We start from the raw sequence: 16,367 nt of genomic DNA, 5'->3' as shown, positions 1-16,367 counted from the left end.
ATTTTATACCGACATAAAGTTATTTTGAGTACATACTCTGGCAATTTACAGGTGTCGTTATTTTTGATGTAGCAGTTGTTGTTGGTATCGGTGTTGTTGTTGGTGTCGTTGTTGTCGTTGATGATGATGGTATCGGTGTAGTTGTAGGTGTTGTTGTCGTTGGTGATGATGGTATCGGTGTTGTTGTCGTTGATGATGGTATCGGTGTTGTTGTAGTTGATGATGGTATCGGTGTTGTTGTAGTTGATGATGATGGTATGGGTGTTGTTGTTGTCGTTGATGAAGGTGTTGTTGGTTTAGGTGTGGTTGTTGTAGTTGTTGGTATCGGTGTTGTAGTTGTAGGTGTTGATGTTGTTGGTTTCGGTGTGGTGGTTGTCGTTGTTGTTGTGATTGTCGTCGTAGGTTTTGGAGTTGTTGTGGTGGTAGTAGTAGTAGTAGTACTTATATAACCGAGAATGTTATCCACCAAATTCATTTCTGTAAAATACGATTTTGTAAAAACCCCATTCTGAAACAAAAGGTGGAAGGGTTACAATGCTTAACAAAGTCATTTTAATGGAGTATTAATCTTAAGTTTTGTAGTCTATGGTCGCACATTGAGCCAGTTTAACGCATTAGGCTGTTGTGATATACACGTATTTTGTTCCCCATGGCCATAGGCTCAAGTGAAATTTTGGTTATCGAGGTTTTGCACATTTCTACTCTCCATATACATCACTGGTCAAAGTTTAACCAAGCTTGACACAAAGCATTCTTGGGTAACGTAAACCCAAAACCTGTCCAATCGAAAAGACCATTCTTCCTTCCAAGAAAAAACAATTGTAACTAGACAATAGTATGGATTTATCTTCAAATATATAACGAAACTCATGGTCAAAAGTGGGAACCTTGTATAAAACCTTTCTCACACAGTAATTACAATTTGTTTTGTTCAAATCAGGGACCTTAACGTCATGGTGAAGTCAAAATAGGGACTCAAAATTTTCAGAAAAACATTGTTCGTTATCTTCACCTTTTCACGGAGGTATTTTGTTTTCAGGTCAGGATAGGACTGCAAATGGGACTCGATTATATATTTATAGGGGAAATTCTTATAAATTCATGAGTGTAGTTTGTCAGTCATATTTATTGGAGATTTAATTTTGTTCAAACAATGGACTCTGGAGTCACGTTTGGAGAAGCAATAGGAATGCAAACGTTTACACAGTGATATAAGGAAAAAATACTTAAATGGACACTAGCTGTCATATTGTTACCAACAACTGAATTAAAATGAAAAATGCCTCCATCTAATATATTGCATGATTTCAAACACTTCTTACACCCTCAGAGCAAACATTCATGTATGAATTTGTAATTTTGGTGATAAGATAATCATTGTCTAGTAAGACAATTTTTGCATATATATTTCTTTACACTAAAAGTGGTTATATAACATAATTTTATTAGGTTTCTCTTCTTTTTGTACAAAATAAATGTTTTTTTTATTACAGGCAGTCATTAATATATTCTATTACCATGTTATTGAGGGAGTTCGAAAAAGAAAATCGTCATCACTTTCACAAATCATGCACCTTTAAGACATCTTATTGAGAAGGACACAGTTTCTTAGGTTGAAAGCATCATAATGATTTAGTTTCTTTTCCTAGGCTGGAATGGGGGCTACAATATGGGCACAAAATGTTTCATGGGAATAAAAACAGAGAATTTCAAATTATTTTCTGATGAACGAAAAGGCTGAATTTAAAAAACAACAATGATAAATGTAGACACCCACATGCAGTGTAAATTTATCAAGTTGATACAAATCTTCACACCCCGGGGACCATGGTTGGGTCGAAAAAGAAGTTACAACATATTACATACTATTGGTAATCTTTAAAAGTGTAGGTTCAAAACTATGAAACTAGGTCATGATGGGACTACAGAAGGGGAACACAGGTTTACTTCTTAGTATATAGGTCAGGGTTATAAAGCAAGCCTCCCAAACATTCAAAATCTTCTTAACAATAGTTACATGATTTCAAATAAAATGCAAGCATCATGATGCAATGTAGATACAATTTGTTCTTTGGAGCGTGGACCCGAGGCTAATTTGGTTGGAAGCATACATTTAGATCTGCAAAGATTTACAGAGGAAATACAACATATTTATATAGGTGAAGTCTATAAAAACACGATGAAGAACTTAAAGATAAATAAAATGCTGAAGTAGCTTTTTGTACGATATACAAGTGCATTCAAAATTGTTTAAATTATGTCCTGTGAGGACAGAGTAGACCTTCACACAATACAATTTGGCTTGCGGGAACATCGTAGACTTACGATAATGGTCAAAGGCTTTCCTCATATTGACAAATTTGTAACCTGGATGATCTTGAGAAAGTATAGTTTCCCTATACAGTCCCAAGAATGTATTCAGCTGTAACAGCTCTATATATGTAGGGTACAGAGAAATTACCTGTAGCCGAGATGTGATTACAAAAGTCTGTGCTGCATTTCTGTAAATAATACAACAGTATATCAGCACAATTCTTCAATTAAAATGGAACTAAGAAATAATCAGATTTTGTGACCAGTTACCATAAAGTTGATATTAAAAGATACAATGTATGGAAGTTTCCCATTGACAACATCTACGCAGTCTTTGGTAATCAGGTCTTCCAAAAGTATGTTGGAATTCCCATGGACGTGAATTGTGCTCCTTTATAAGCTGACCTGTTTTTGTATTCTCATAAAGCAGAATTTATTCAAAAGCTTCTACGTGAGAAGAGAATATCTCTTGCTGTGGTTTTGTTGCTATGGTTTTTCTGTTGTTTTTTTTTTTTTTTGGTGATTTTAATTATATATTAACAATATGTCGATTTGATATATCTCAGTGAACTTAAAATAAAAGACACCATATAGTTTTCCATATCTGCTTCGTATTTGGATTTCTAAAAATAAATTATACATTGACGTTAACGGCGTACTAATACAATACCTTTACGACAAACGGGACTAGTATAGCTTCTCCATCGTCCACTTCCCAAGTTTATGTAGCAATATTCCACTATCACATGCATATTGTTTTTATATCTCTCAACACTAGAACAAGTTCTTTGCATGGTCAGTTTTTAAACCGAGGCAGAGTTCTGACAAATACGTTGATGATACAGGGCGCTAAAAGTATTTTGCAATGTTATGGTCGTTATAGTGATCTAATTTGCAAATAAAACCTGTCATTAGATCGAAGGTTGTCTGACGTGTTTCATACCACCGGTCAACAGAGGATACTTACTCCTTCTAAACACCTGATCCTCTCCAGGCTTCTGTGTTTGTCCTACTCTCTATTTTGTATTCTTTATAGGATTTATGGGGTTGATCACTATTTGTTGTCTTCACGGTGTTTTGATTACTCGAGTTATTTTTAATCCAAACACATGCAATTTGAATGTCAGAAGATGGATGATACATGCATACCAACATACAGATAAACATCATCAAACCGAACATTTTGAGAGTGCACCCTTTAGAGTTCTCTGCTAGGAGCACTGAGTGCACCCTTTGGAATATTTTTGTGATGACGTACCTGGCTTACATGCGCGCTCGAGCTGACACAACCCCTTTCATACGCATCTGTATGTTGTATGTTGCCGCATTGCTGAAAAAGAACTGATGGAATTTAAAGAAGAAATAAAAATGGTCATTTAAAATTTAGTTAAATCAAAACGACACCTTATGGCTGGAAAAATATTGGCGCATAAATATTTGGTCTAATTTTGAAATACAGAGAGAAACGCTGGTTCAGCATATATATTCTTCTAGATCGAAGTATTTCAAAAAATGTATAAGAATGTACTTATATCAAGTACCAAAGGGGTAACAAACAAGAGGCACGTGGGTCACATTGCTCACCCTAACAATTCTACAGAAATAAAAGACATCAGAGTCGTCCACTTCTGCTTCATGCTTAGATATTTTATCAAAAATAAATATTAATGGCAAACAAAATTGAAAACGGGATGAATTCAGCTTCTCCATTGTCAACTTCCCATATTTATGTAGCAATACTCCATTATCACCTGCATATGATGTTTAAATCTTTCAAATGATTCGATACGCAATAGTTTATTCTGCGTATGATAAGTTTTTAAATCGAGGCAGGCTACTTTAAAGCAAGTTGATGTTACAGGGGTTTCAACATCTCGATTAAAGTCAGCATTTCACAAATTATATGGCTGTTAAAAATATTTACGGTGTGACCGTTGGACCGAGCGAAGCATGAAATAGTCATTGGTGTGTCCCAAGTGATAATCCCATTTAAAAGTACTTTAAATCATAATTCATTTAAAAATATTTTTTATATTTTATGAACTTCCCCTTGCGTTAAATGCCCAGTAACATCTAGATATGGAAGGGGGACATATGAGGATAGATAAAGGATCCGCCTATTCATTTAACGCGGGGAATATATAACCACGCGACGTAAAGCGTGACATCACATTTAGCCGCGGTTTTTTTTCTCTCTCTTTCAAATCAAACAATTATAAACAACAATACATCCCGTTTGCAATTTAAAAGACAGTTAAAACAAAACAAAACTAAACAACAAATTCAATGTGGTAAAACCGTAAGCGTAGATATATCGTATATTTTTTTGTGTAAAGAAACTCATGAACTCGTTCATCTATTTAGTCGTATTACTGTTTCCCTATTTGATGATTAGCTAAAAAAAAACTGTAACAGTAATAATTATCCCATTCATTTTTAGCAAACTAAGTGTTTGAATTACAATTGCATGTCAGTCTTGTATTTTTGGCATTCCAAATCAAAACAATAATAACCGTAGAACAAACTAACGAACAAAACAATATGGCGGCGCCCATATGGATCACAAAATTTTAAGTGAACATATGTAGAGATTATCTCTATTCCTTTGCTGATTTTCTCAATTTTTTTTTTTACATACGTGTTACCTTTAGAGCCTAGCTTCGCTCGGTATAATGATCTAGTTTGCTAATACAACCTATCATTCGGACAAATGCTGTCTGATGTGTTTCATACCGCTTTTTAGGCCGTTCTTGGCACACTGATCGAGATATAGGGCTCACGTGACCGGTCGACAGGGGATGCTTACTTCTGGGGACGCTGGGGATAACTGACCCCACTTCTGCTATATCCAGGGTTCCGTGTTTGCCAAACTCTCTATTTTGTATCCTTATAAGAGTTATGATTTTTTAATGATTTTGTTTTTGTTTAACGTTCCTCTCAATAGTTTTTCACTCATACAGAGACGTCACCATTGCCGGTGGGTTATGAGATTGATCACTGTTCGTTATCTTTACGTTTATATGATTTATGAGATTGATAACGTTTTATTATTTTCACCTTTATAAGAGTTATGAGATTGATCACTGTTCATTATCGTCATCTTTATAGGAGTTATGAGATTGATCACTGTTCGTTAACTTCACCTTTATAGGAGCTATGGGATTTATCACTGTTCGTTATATTCACCTTTATATGAGTTTTGAGATCAATCACTGTTCGTTAGCTTCAGCTTTATATGAGTTATGAGATTGATCACTGTTCGTTAACTTCACCTTTATAGGAGGTATGAGATTGATCACTGTTTGTTATCTTCACCTTTATAGGAGTTATGAGATTGATCACTGTTCGTTAGCTTCACCTTTATAGGAGGTATGAGATTGCTCACTGTTCGTTATCTTCACTTTTCATTGCACCTTTGTGGTTTTTAAGATATTTTTAATTTTCCTATATGCTCCTAAACAAAACGTTGACCCTCTACTTGCACAACAATTTGACATATTACAGCCTTATGTTTTTTTTTTAGAAGAACATTTTATAAGAATTTCTTCTTCTTTCAATTTAGTGCATTCCGCCACAATACTCTTTTAGTATATATTGTTTTATGATAAATTCTAAACCCCTATAGAGATACCCGTGAGACATGGTGTAAACAAAAACTTTTATCTACACAACATGAGGATGCGTGTATATCAATTAAACGTATGAACCCTTGCGATTCTTGAACGAATAATCCTATGCATTATTTTGAATCCCTACTGCGGACACAGGCTACGGGGTCAAGATGTAAACACACTGTGAATGTACATTACATGGAGATGCCTGTGTATTGATCTGACAAGTGAAATTTGACGACACCCTTGTGATTCATGAGAAAAAATTAAATTAAATCTAGTGTATATTCTTCTGTACAGATTTAAGCTCCATTTGTGGCTTCATATAACGAAAGTATTCAGTTATTCTCGAGTTATTTGAACACCCTTACCTAATTTTGATACTTGTTAATTATCTCCTCTAGAAACATCATCAAACTTAAGTCCCCTTCTCTAAAGATCCTTTGTACTAAGTTTCATTGAAACTGGTCATATAATTCGAAGTCGAAAATGGGAAAAGTTTACAGACAGACATATGGGCGACGGTCAAACTTAAATCAGGAAAAGTCAGTTGAACTTTCAGTTCAGGTACCCTAATAAAATATATAGGGATGGCCCAATCTCATTAAAATACAGATCTCTCAAATATTGCACGGTGCAAAGCGTGCGCTATTCGAGCGATCTATATTTTAATCAGATTGGGGATGGTCTGTTGGTCGCTAAAATTAGAAATTCTTTGACCTGACAAAAATGTTCCGGAAGTGGTATACAGTACAGTATTACAGTTTCTGTACAGGTCAAGTGTTCATAAAAATAAGAATTATAAAAATATTGGTATATCAAACGTCTTGACCAATTTTAAATTTCAACTACAATCTTGATTATAATTTTATCATTTATCTACCTAATCACGGATTGACAGTTCATTACATCTTCATGTAAACATGTCTGAAAATATCTGTGATGCGTAGATCTGTGAACTGCATCAGATTAACGCGTCAATAGATCTATAAGTGGAAAAGATAAAAATAGTCTATACGTCTAAGGTGGAAGGGTCAAGTTTATGGGAGGTCAACAGGTCATATATTCAACTGTAATCTTTGGTTATACGTACCGCTCCTGGTTTACAAATAGCGATGACGTGTGATGTTCCATTAAAGTAGTCTTTATCCGGGTGTTTTCGGGTGTACTCGGAGAAGAAACAACCCAACAGAGAGGTAGTCCGCAAAATATCCAGGTAAGGCGCGACTGTCAAAATAAAACAACAAACAGTACAGGTAAAGCGCGACTGTCAAAATAAAGTGAAATAAAACAACAAACAGTACAGGTAAGGCGCGACTGTCAAAATAAAGTGAAATAAAACAACAATTTAACAGTACAGGTAAGGTGTGACTGTCAAAATAAAGTGAAATAAAACAACAAACAGTACAGGTAAGGCGCGACTGTTAAAATAAAGTGAAATAAAACAACAAACAGTACAGGTAAGGTGCGACTGTCAAAATAAAGTGAAATAAAACAACAATCTAATGGTTGAAAAATATAGAAGGCTGACTGTCGTTCTTTAAAGCTCAGTAAGAAAATAAACTTTTTAGGAATAGCACTGACACTGAATGTTGGCGCTTTGTGCTCCTAAATACACTAGTACAGATTCAACCAGCACCTCTTAAGGTCGTAGTATATCATATTTTTGTAAATGTAGGTTTTTAGCAATATTAAAACATTTAGAAATAGCTTTATAAAATTCGATGACAATTGTTTTGGTTATCATATGTCCTTAAAATACACTAGTACATGAAAAGGTATTCATTTTTATGAAATTTACAATCAAAGGTTGGTAAAAGTTTCATGAAATACATAATGTTTGCCATTATATATAAATCCATTAGATACAGTGTACAGGTACACGTCAGATTGGATGCACTGTAATTTTAATCTCTCATGAAATACACAGAGAGAAAAAAAGTAGTCTTAATAATCTTTTGAATTATAATTTAATTTACAGTTTTTTCCTTAACAAACACAACTGCAGCGCATTCATGAGGAAATGGCTATCATTACAATTAGTAAATATATCAAAGGAAAAAGTTGCGAATTACAACATTGTGAATGACACTTGTACAAAACCCACCGTATGTCAAAATTATATATAGTGCATTATTCCCTTTGCATTAATTGATTTAAAAAGTTTGATGTCTTATACCTCAATTAGTAATTTTGTGATATACTTACGGGTATGAGGCTCAATGTGCTGTAAATCTAAATAGAAATACATTTCAAGTGAAATGTTATTTTATCCATCAATACATTAATCAGGAATAATAATGTTTCACTTGTAAAACTTAACTCTTACTTACTTAATCGACAGTGTTCATTTATCTCAGTCCCTGAAAAAGGAAAATGAGTATTGAACTGGATTAGCAGTGACTACAATTTGATGCATGTTTTTAAATTAATTACCTACTTGATGAACAATGGTTGGTATAATCTATATGTGAATATGAGATGTAATGGTCCCATATCAGTGAGAGTTAGAAATCGGTTCCACCCAAAACTCGAGTTTCTTAAGTTTTGAATTTTTCAAGAGACACAAGGCTTGCCGAGTGCTACTTGAAAAAAAGTCTGTTTCTCCCATCATACACGTGTAAGCTTTGGTTTGTTTGTTCTGTAAATGCAATAGACACAAGTCTATCGACTTATTAACACTGAAAAATCAAATTCTATACGAAATTTAAACTATTCCTTTTTTACAATAAATGCCAAAGACTTTTTAAAGTGTACTGATGGGAGAATGCAGAGAATGCATGGCTATGGTCCATAGTGTTCCCCATGCTCACTGCCAAATCAAGTATTCAGAAGTATAGTGATATACTTTAGTTAACTACTAAAGAAAAATCTGTACGTACTGCAGTGTGAGCAATCAAGCGTATTAGTCTTGGCTGAAAAACAACAAGAATATTGGTAAACGACCTAAAGCAGTATGTAACATATATAAATTACCAGTATCATTAACAAGGTACATATAGCTTACCAAGGTAAATAGCTTATCAACGATAATACCCAGGTAAATAGCTTACCGACGATAATACTCAGGTAAATAGCTTACCAACGATAATACCAAGATAAATAGCTTATCAACGATAATACCCAGATAAATAGCTTACCAACGATAATACCAAGATAAATAGCTTATCAACGATAATACCCAGATACATAGCTTATCAACGATAATACCCTGTAAATAGCTTACCGACGATAATACCCAGGTAAATAGCTTACCGACGATAATACCCAGGTAAATAGCTTACCAACGATAATACCAAGATAAATAGTTTACCAACGATAATACCAAGATAAATAGCTTATCAACGATAATACCATGTAAATAGCTTACCGACGATAATACCCAGGTAAATAGCTTACCAACGATAATACCCAGGTAAATAGCTTACCAACGATAATACCAAGATAAATAGCTTACCAACGATAATACCAAGATAAATAGCTTACCGACGATAATACCAAGATAAATAGCTTACCGACGATAATACCAAGATAAATAGCTTATCAACGATAATACCAAGATAAATAGCTTATCAACGATAATACCAAGATAAATAGCTTACCAACGATAATACCAAGATAAATAGCTTACCAACAATAATACCAAGATAAATAGCTTACCAACGATAATACCCAGGTAAATAGCTTACCAACGATAATACCAAGATAAATAGCTTACCAACGATAATACCCAGGTAAATAGCTTATCAACGATAATACCAAGATAAATAGCTTATCAACGATAATACCCAGGTAAATAGCTTATCAACGATAATACCAAGATAAATAGCTTATCAACGATAATACCCAGGTAAATAGCTTACCAACGATAATACCAAGATAAATAGCTTACCAGTGTTATTACCAAGATAAGTAGCTAAACGGTGTTATCTCAAAGGTAGATATCTTATCTGTGTTAATATCAAGGATTACCAAGGTGAATACCTTAACGGTGTCATCTCAAGGTGAATACCTTACAGGTGTCATTATCAAGGTGAATACCTTAACGGTGTCATATCAAAGTAAATACCTTTCAGGTGTCATTATCAAGGTGAATACATTACCGGTGTCAGTACCAAGGTATTTAAATTACTGGAGTTATTTCCAAAATAAGTAGCTTACCGGTGTCATTACAAACGTAGATCATTGAGTTATGTTCATACCTTTTTCAAATATTTCAGTGCATGAGAAGGCAACAGACACTGGAATCGTACAGGAGGCTGGGGTACAGAAGAGAAAAAACCCGTAGTCATAGTGATAGAGAAACATAGCGAGTCACCATTTAAACGTTACCGCGTACATTAACTGAAAACACTACCATAGACATTTCTAGAAAATTTGAAACAGTCGTAATTTACAATTTTAGAGACAAATATAAATTCTTACCAACTGTGATCAAAAACGTCACATGGAACATCATTATCAGACTGAATACTTCAGGCAGTGGGTCATTCTACACTTTAAATCTTATCTTAGGATTATGATAATGTCACATAAGATATATCAAACGACGACCCATATCGTAGCATGGAACGGACTCAATTAGTTGTCTGACGTAAAATTGTTTTATATTTCATGTCAAAGGACAGATGATCGTAAACATTGTAACAAAGGACAGATGACCGTAAACATTGTAACAAAGGACAGATGACCGTAAACATTGTAACAAAGGACAGATGACCGTAAACATTGTAACAAAGGACAGATGACCGTAAACACTGCATCAAAGGACAGATGATCGTAAACATTGTAACAAAGGACAGATGATCGTAAACATTGTAACAAAGGACAGATGATCGTAAACATTGTAACAAAGGACAGATGACCGTAAACATTGTAACAAAGGACAGATGACCGTAAACACTGCATCAAAGGACAGATGATCGTAAACATTGTAACAAAGGACAGATGATCGTAAACATTGTAACAAAGGACAGATGACCGTAAACACTGCATCAAAGGACAGATGACCGTAAACATTGTAACAAAGGACAGATGATCGTAAACATTGTAACAAAGGACAGATGACCGTAAACATTGTAACAAAGGACAGATGACCGTAAACACTGCATCAAAGGACAGATGATCGTAAACATTGTAACAAAGGACAGATGATCGTAAACATTGTAACAAAGGACAGATGACCGTAAACACTGCATCAAAGGACAGATGATCGTAAACATTGTAACAAAGGACAGATGATCGTAAACATTGTAACAAAGGACAGATGATCGTAAACACTGCATCAAAGGACAGATGATCGTAAACATTGCATCAAAGGACAGATGATCGTAAACACTGCATCAAAGGACAGATGATCGTAAACATTGCATCAAAGGACAGATTATCGTAAACACTGCATCAAAATTTCAAAAGTTCTGATTAACAGTTGACAATTAGGTATATAGAATCCCCCCCCCCCCCACACACATAGCTTACTAGGGTTATCATCAAGGTAATTAGCTTCTTACCGATGTTACGGCAAAAAAGTCTTACCAGTGTTATTAATAAGGTAAATAAATGTTTATATGTTCGTAAAGGACGCCAAGATAGAACAAAACAACACTTGTTTAATTGATAGTGAAGATCAACGACACCATCCATTGAAATGTCGCCACAAAGGCCAATAACAATAGCTGATCTCCCCATATGAATAAGATTTGAGATTAGAGGTTGATGCGACATCAAAAATCCGGTGTTGAGACTGACATAGTGAGAAGACTGTCCTATATACTGGTAATTCGTCCTTGTTATGTACCTTATTGTTTATTTCGGCCGGCATTCTTTGAATGATAAAACTACATCTTAACCTGCCCGTAATCCTGTATACATAATAAGTCAACAACCGTAAAAGTTTTTCCAACAGTGTTTATTGATGGTTCATCCTGGATTCTTATAAACTAGAGGTGGATAGACGTCGTCGCCGACCAATCAAATGCCCTGTTAAACAGCATTGGGTTATCAGGTAAATTCGAACTTTTGTGATGTAAAAATATAAAAGCTATATGGCGTGTAAAACGTTGCAATATTATACAAATATTGATTTTTTCCCGAAAATACTGATGAAGTAAGATTTCTTATTGAGTGTCTCCGAGATTTATATTCAATAATGCTTGATTGCAATATGTGCTAAATCTCGATGTATAATCGATAAATATTAACTCTTAATTTTGGATTCTTTAAAAGAGGCATGAGATTGATTACTGTTCGTTATCTTCACCTTTTTATTGGTGTATATTCAATAAATTTTGATAAATATTCCATAATATACAGATGTAAATAAAAAGATTATCGAAAATGATGAAGATTTTCGCATACAAATAACAATATCATCTAATATAAACCAAGAATTTCAATTTTAATAGCAAGATTCGTACAAGTACAATATCACAACTTTTTACACGCCATATACGCACGTTTTTCAATTGATCATTATTATCTTTTATAGATGATCACACATTCTGATTACCCGTAATGGATGGTTGCGTCATAATTCCTCTTTTGACTTCACAATCTAAATGAATTGAAAAATAATGACAACGCATAATATAAACAATGAATATTGTTTAATCACGGGCGCTTGACGTTTTTTAAAATATCCATAATTTAGAAAAAGGTCTTTCTATAAACAAAATATTCACAAGGTATATCACGCCGTCATCTTGGTTTTCTTTTTTTACCAGCTGCATCGCTTGTAATTATCATACTAGATCGAACTTTTCGCCGAAAATTGCAAGCGATGCAGGTGGTAAAAAAGAAAACCAAGATGGTGGCGTGATATACCTTGTGAATATTTTGTTTATAGAAAGACCTTTTTCTAAATTATGGATAATTAAAACGTCAAGTGCCTGTGTGTTTAATCTGCAAAGTAAAGTATTCTCAATCTACAAAATGAATGATACACGCACGAACTACAAAATGAAAAACGAAAAATCTGCAAAATAAATAACGCACAATCTACAAAACGAAAAATCTGCAAAATGAATAATAATAATTAAAATAAAAAAATCTTCAAAACGAAAATTCTGCAAATTGAATAAAAGATAATCTACAAAACGAAAAACGATCAAACGTACACTGCAAAATTACATGTAATAATGGAATCAGGCGTTGATAATCTGTCTAAAAGTTATATGAATGTAATTTAAAAAGATTGATTGGTTGGTTGTACATTGTTTAACATCTCACTAGAGGATTTTTCACTCATATGGTGAAGGGCTGCAAAATTTAGGCACTTATGGCCTTTGAGCAGGGGGGGGGGGTCTTTATTATGTCACACCTGCTGTGACAAGGGGCCTCGGTTATGCAGTCTCATCCGAAGGACCCCCCCCCCCCATTTAATCACCTATTACGACAAGCAAGGGCATTGAAGACCTATTCTAACCTGGATCCCTACGGAATTTTTGTCGGTTCACCTATGTATTTTACCGAAAAAGTATATCAATGCGCATAACGCATTGATGCGCAAGGTTTCCTTCCAATTTATCTTAATCAATCAAAAAATGTTAGTCATTTACAGATTATTTGAAACCATGAATAATTCTTCATTTTGTTGAAAACGTTTTGAACTGTATTTCCTTGTATTAAGTACGCACAAACCAGGGATGAATCATTTAATGGCATTTTAAGAATTGAAAAACACCAAAGTCTTCCATTTTAACTCACCTAAGATACCCGTTCTTAATTATCATTCCATCATAATACATGGATGAAAGGCGAATATATTTATCATTAGGAAACACCCTTTACTCGCGTATAGTAGTGGATATTCAGTATACACATTATTCATGGTTCCTTTTTATCTATATGTATGCTATGCTGATGTACTCACATTCTTGACATCTCTTGCAGTGGAGGGCACATTTATCGAAGAAGTCGATGTGTTCGCTGATAGCTTGATAGTTACAAATTCCTGTGGTGTTGTGATAGTTGGAACAAAATGGCCATTCATTACGACACAGCGAGTCAGAAGTGCCTACAGAATGAACCACACCAGATGAACAATAAGTCCATGTTAATCGTGTACAGCACGCGCACTGGATCCGGTGTACCTATAGAACGCACCGGATCACAGTACTAAGTGGTCATTTCATAAATTACAACATACCGAGTCCGATGTACCTATAGATCACATCAGATCACGGCACATTACAAAAATTACAACATACCGAGTCCGATGTACCTATAGAATGCACCAGATCACGGTAATAAGAGCCCATTACATAAATCACTGCATACTGAGTCCAATGTACCTATAGAACATATCAGATCACGGTACTAAGTGGCCATTTCATAAATTACAATATACCGAGTCCAAAGTACCTACAGACCACACCAGATCACGGTACATTACATAAATCACAACATACCGAGTCCGATGTACCTATAGAACACATCAGATCACGGCACATTACAACAAGAGGCCCATGGGCCTAGAATCGCTCTTCTGATACATTGTAGAACAAACAAAAATTCTCACTAACCAAGATTTATCAATTAACAAAGTTTGATTATGTGAAGTCAAATAGTACCTGAAAATTTAAATGTAACTGTCCAAAAGTAGGTCACGGTGACCTACTTTTGGTCGACACACTGAAGACTCAAGATGCATCAACTGACAAGTCAAATAGTATTCAAATATAGCCATCAAATTCCAAAAGAAGGCCACAGTGACCTACTTTTTGGTCGACACACTCCAAAGACTCAAGATGCATCAACTGACAAAGTTTGATAATTGAAGTCAAATAGTATATGAAATATTCAGATATAAACGTCAAATTCCAAAAGTAGGTCACAGTGACCTACTTTTTGATCGACACACTCTGAAGACTCAAGACCAATCAACTGACAAAGTTTGATGATTGTAAGTCAAATAGTATCTGAAATATTCAAATATAGTCGTCAAAATCCAAAAATAGGTCACGGTGACCTACTTTTTAGTCAACACACTCTGAAGACTCAACATGCATCAACTGTCAAAGTTTGATAATTGTAAGTCAAATAGTATCTGAAATATTAAAATATAGCCGTCAAATTCCAAAAGTAGGTCACGGTGACCTACTTTTTGGTCAACAAACTATGAAGACTGAAGATGCATCAACTGACAATGTTTGATAATCCTAGCTTTCATAGTGTCCAAAATATGCATCTAAAATTGAAAATGTGAAATTTGAATGTCTGCAAAATTCAAAAAGTAGGTCACTGTGACCTACTTTTTTATAAATATGTTTTGAGGCCTCTAGATGCATCAACTTACAAGGTTTGATGATTCTAAACCTCTCGGTATCTGAAATAACAACCTAAAATGTATTCATAAATGATTAGCCATAAAATTCAGAAAGTAGGTCATGGTGACATACTTTTCACATGACGCACTTTAAGGTTCCATGATCCATCAACTGACAACTTTTGATGATCATAGGCTCAAAAGTGTCTAAGATATGCATCAACATCCATTTAATATTAATTACCTGCGAAATTCAAAAAGTAGGTCACCATACCATACTTTTGAGACAACATGATATTAAGTCCTAAGATGCATCAACTGACAAAATTTGATGATCCTAGTCCTTATACTAAGCAAAATATCAAAGTTTTAAGAAAAGAAAATTTATGGTCAACTTTGAAGTGACCTTGAAACCACACCCTTTGCCCCAGGATGATGCCTTGAACAATTTTTTTTATCTACAACCTATCCTCATCCTTATGCATAAGTTTGATGATAATTTGCCCAGTGGTTCTTGAGAAGATTTTTAGCAACCACTACTTTTGTTTGCATTTTCCTAATTATCTCCCCTTGTTAAAGGGTCACAACCCTAATTTTAGTATAAATGAAAGCCCTTGGGCCAAGGATACCCTGTGACAAATTTGACAAAATTTGAGATATAGCCCTTTTTTCCAAAAAGTTGACGCACACCGCACGCCAGACATATGGCCATATGATTAGCTCTTTGAGCCTTCGGCTCAGAAGAGCTAAAAATTACAACATACCGAGTCCGATGTACCTATAGAATGCACCAGATCACGGTACTAAGAGTCCATTACATAAATCACAACATACCGAGTCCGATATACCTACAGACCACGATACTAAGTGGTCATTACATAAATAACAATATTCCGAGTCCAATGTACCTACAGACCTCACCAGATCACGGTACATTACATAAGTCACAACATACCGAGTCCGATGTACCTATAGAACACATCAGATCACGGTACTAAGTGGCCATTTCATAAATTACAATATATTGAGACCGATGTACCGAGGGTAACTGATAACAAAACAATGAAAATGATGGTCATGTAGTATAGTGAACAAGAAATATGTATTCCCCAAAAGAAATAAGAAAGAAGACGGCAAAGATGCTTACCAATACAGGGTATGGCTGAAAAGAGAAGTGT

The 16,367-nt window shown here is 34.7% G+C and overlaps 1 protein-coding gene across 1 annotated transcript in view; it reads right to left on the bottom strand.

The window, feature by feature from the left end:
• Window positions 1–16,367, bottom strand: part of LOC125680118 (uncharacterized) — a 51,915-nt gene that overhangs the window by 15,092 nt on the left and 20,456 nt on the right. The window contains exons 18-29 of the mRNA XM_056153515.1: window positions 16,337–16,351; window positions 13,795–13,938; window positions 12,422–12,477; window positions 10,350–10,416; window positions 10,127–10,183; window positions 8,807–8,839; window positions 8,258–8,287; window positions 8,133–8,159; window positions 7,018–7,151; window positions 3,572–3,643; window positions 2,462–2,501; window positions 37–477 (exon numbers count right to left, since the gene is read on the bottom strand). Of these exons, the coding sequence (XP_056009490.1) occupies window positions 37–477; window positions 2,462–2,501; window positions 3,572–3,643; window positions 7,018–7,151; window positions 8,133–8,159; window positions 8,258–8,287; window positions 8,807–8,839; window positions 10,127–10,183; window positions 10,350–10,416; window positions 12,422–12,477; window positions 13,795–13,938; window positions 16,337–16,351 (1,116 nt within the window). The remainder of the gene's footprint in view (window positions 1–36; window positions 478–2,461; window positions 2,502–3,571; window positions 3,644–7,017; window positions 7,152–8,132; window positions 8,160–8,257; window positions 8,288–8,806; window positions 8,840–10,126; window positions 10,184–10,349; window positions 10,417–12,421; window positions 12,478–13,794; window positions 13,939–16,336; window positions 16,352–16,367) is intronic.

Source organism: Ostrea edulis, chromosome 2 (assembly GCF_947568905.1).
Source record: "Ostrea edulis chromosome 2, xbOstEdul1.1, whole genome shotgun sequence".
NCBI classification, from domain to species: domain Eukaryota; kingdom Metazoa; phylum Mollusca; class Bivalvia; order Ostreida; family Ostreidae; genus Ostrea; species Ostrea edulis.
This window is presented reverse-complemented; position numbering and strand designations above follow the sequence as displayed.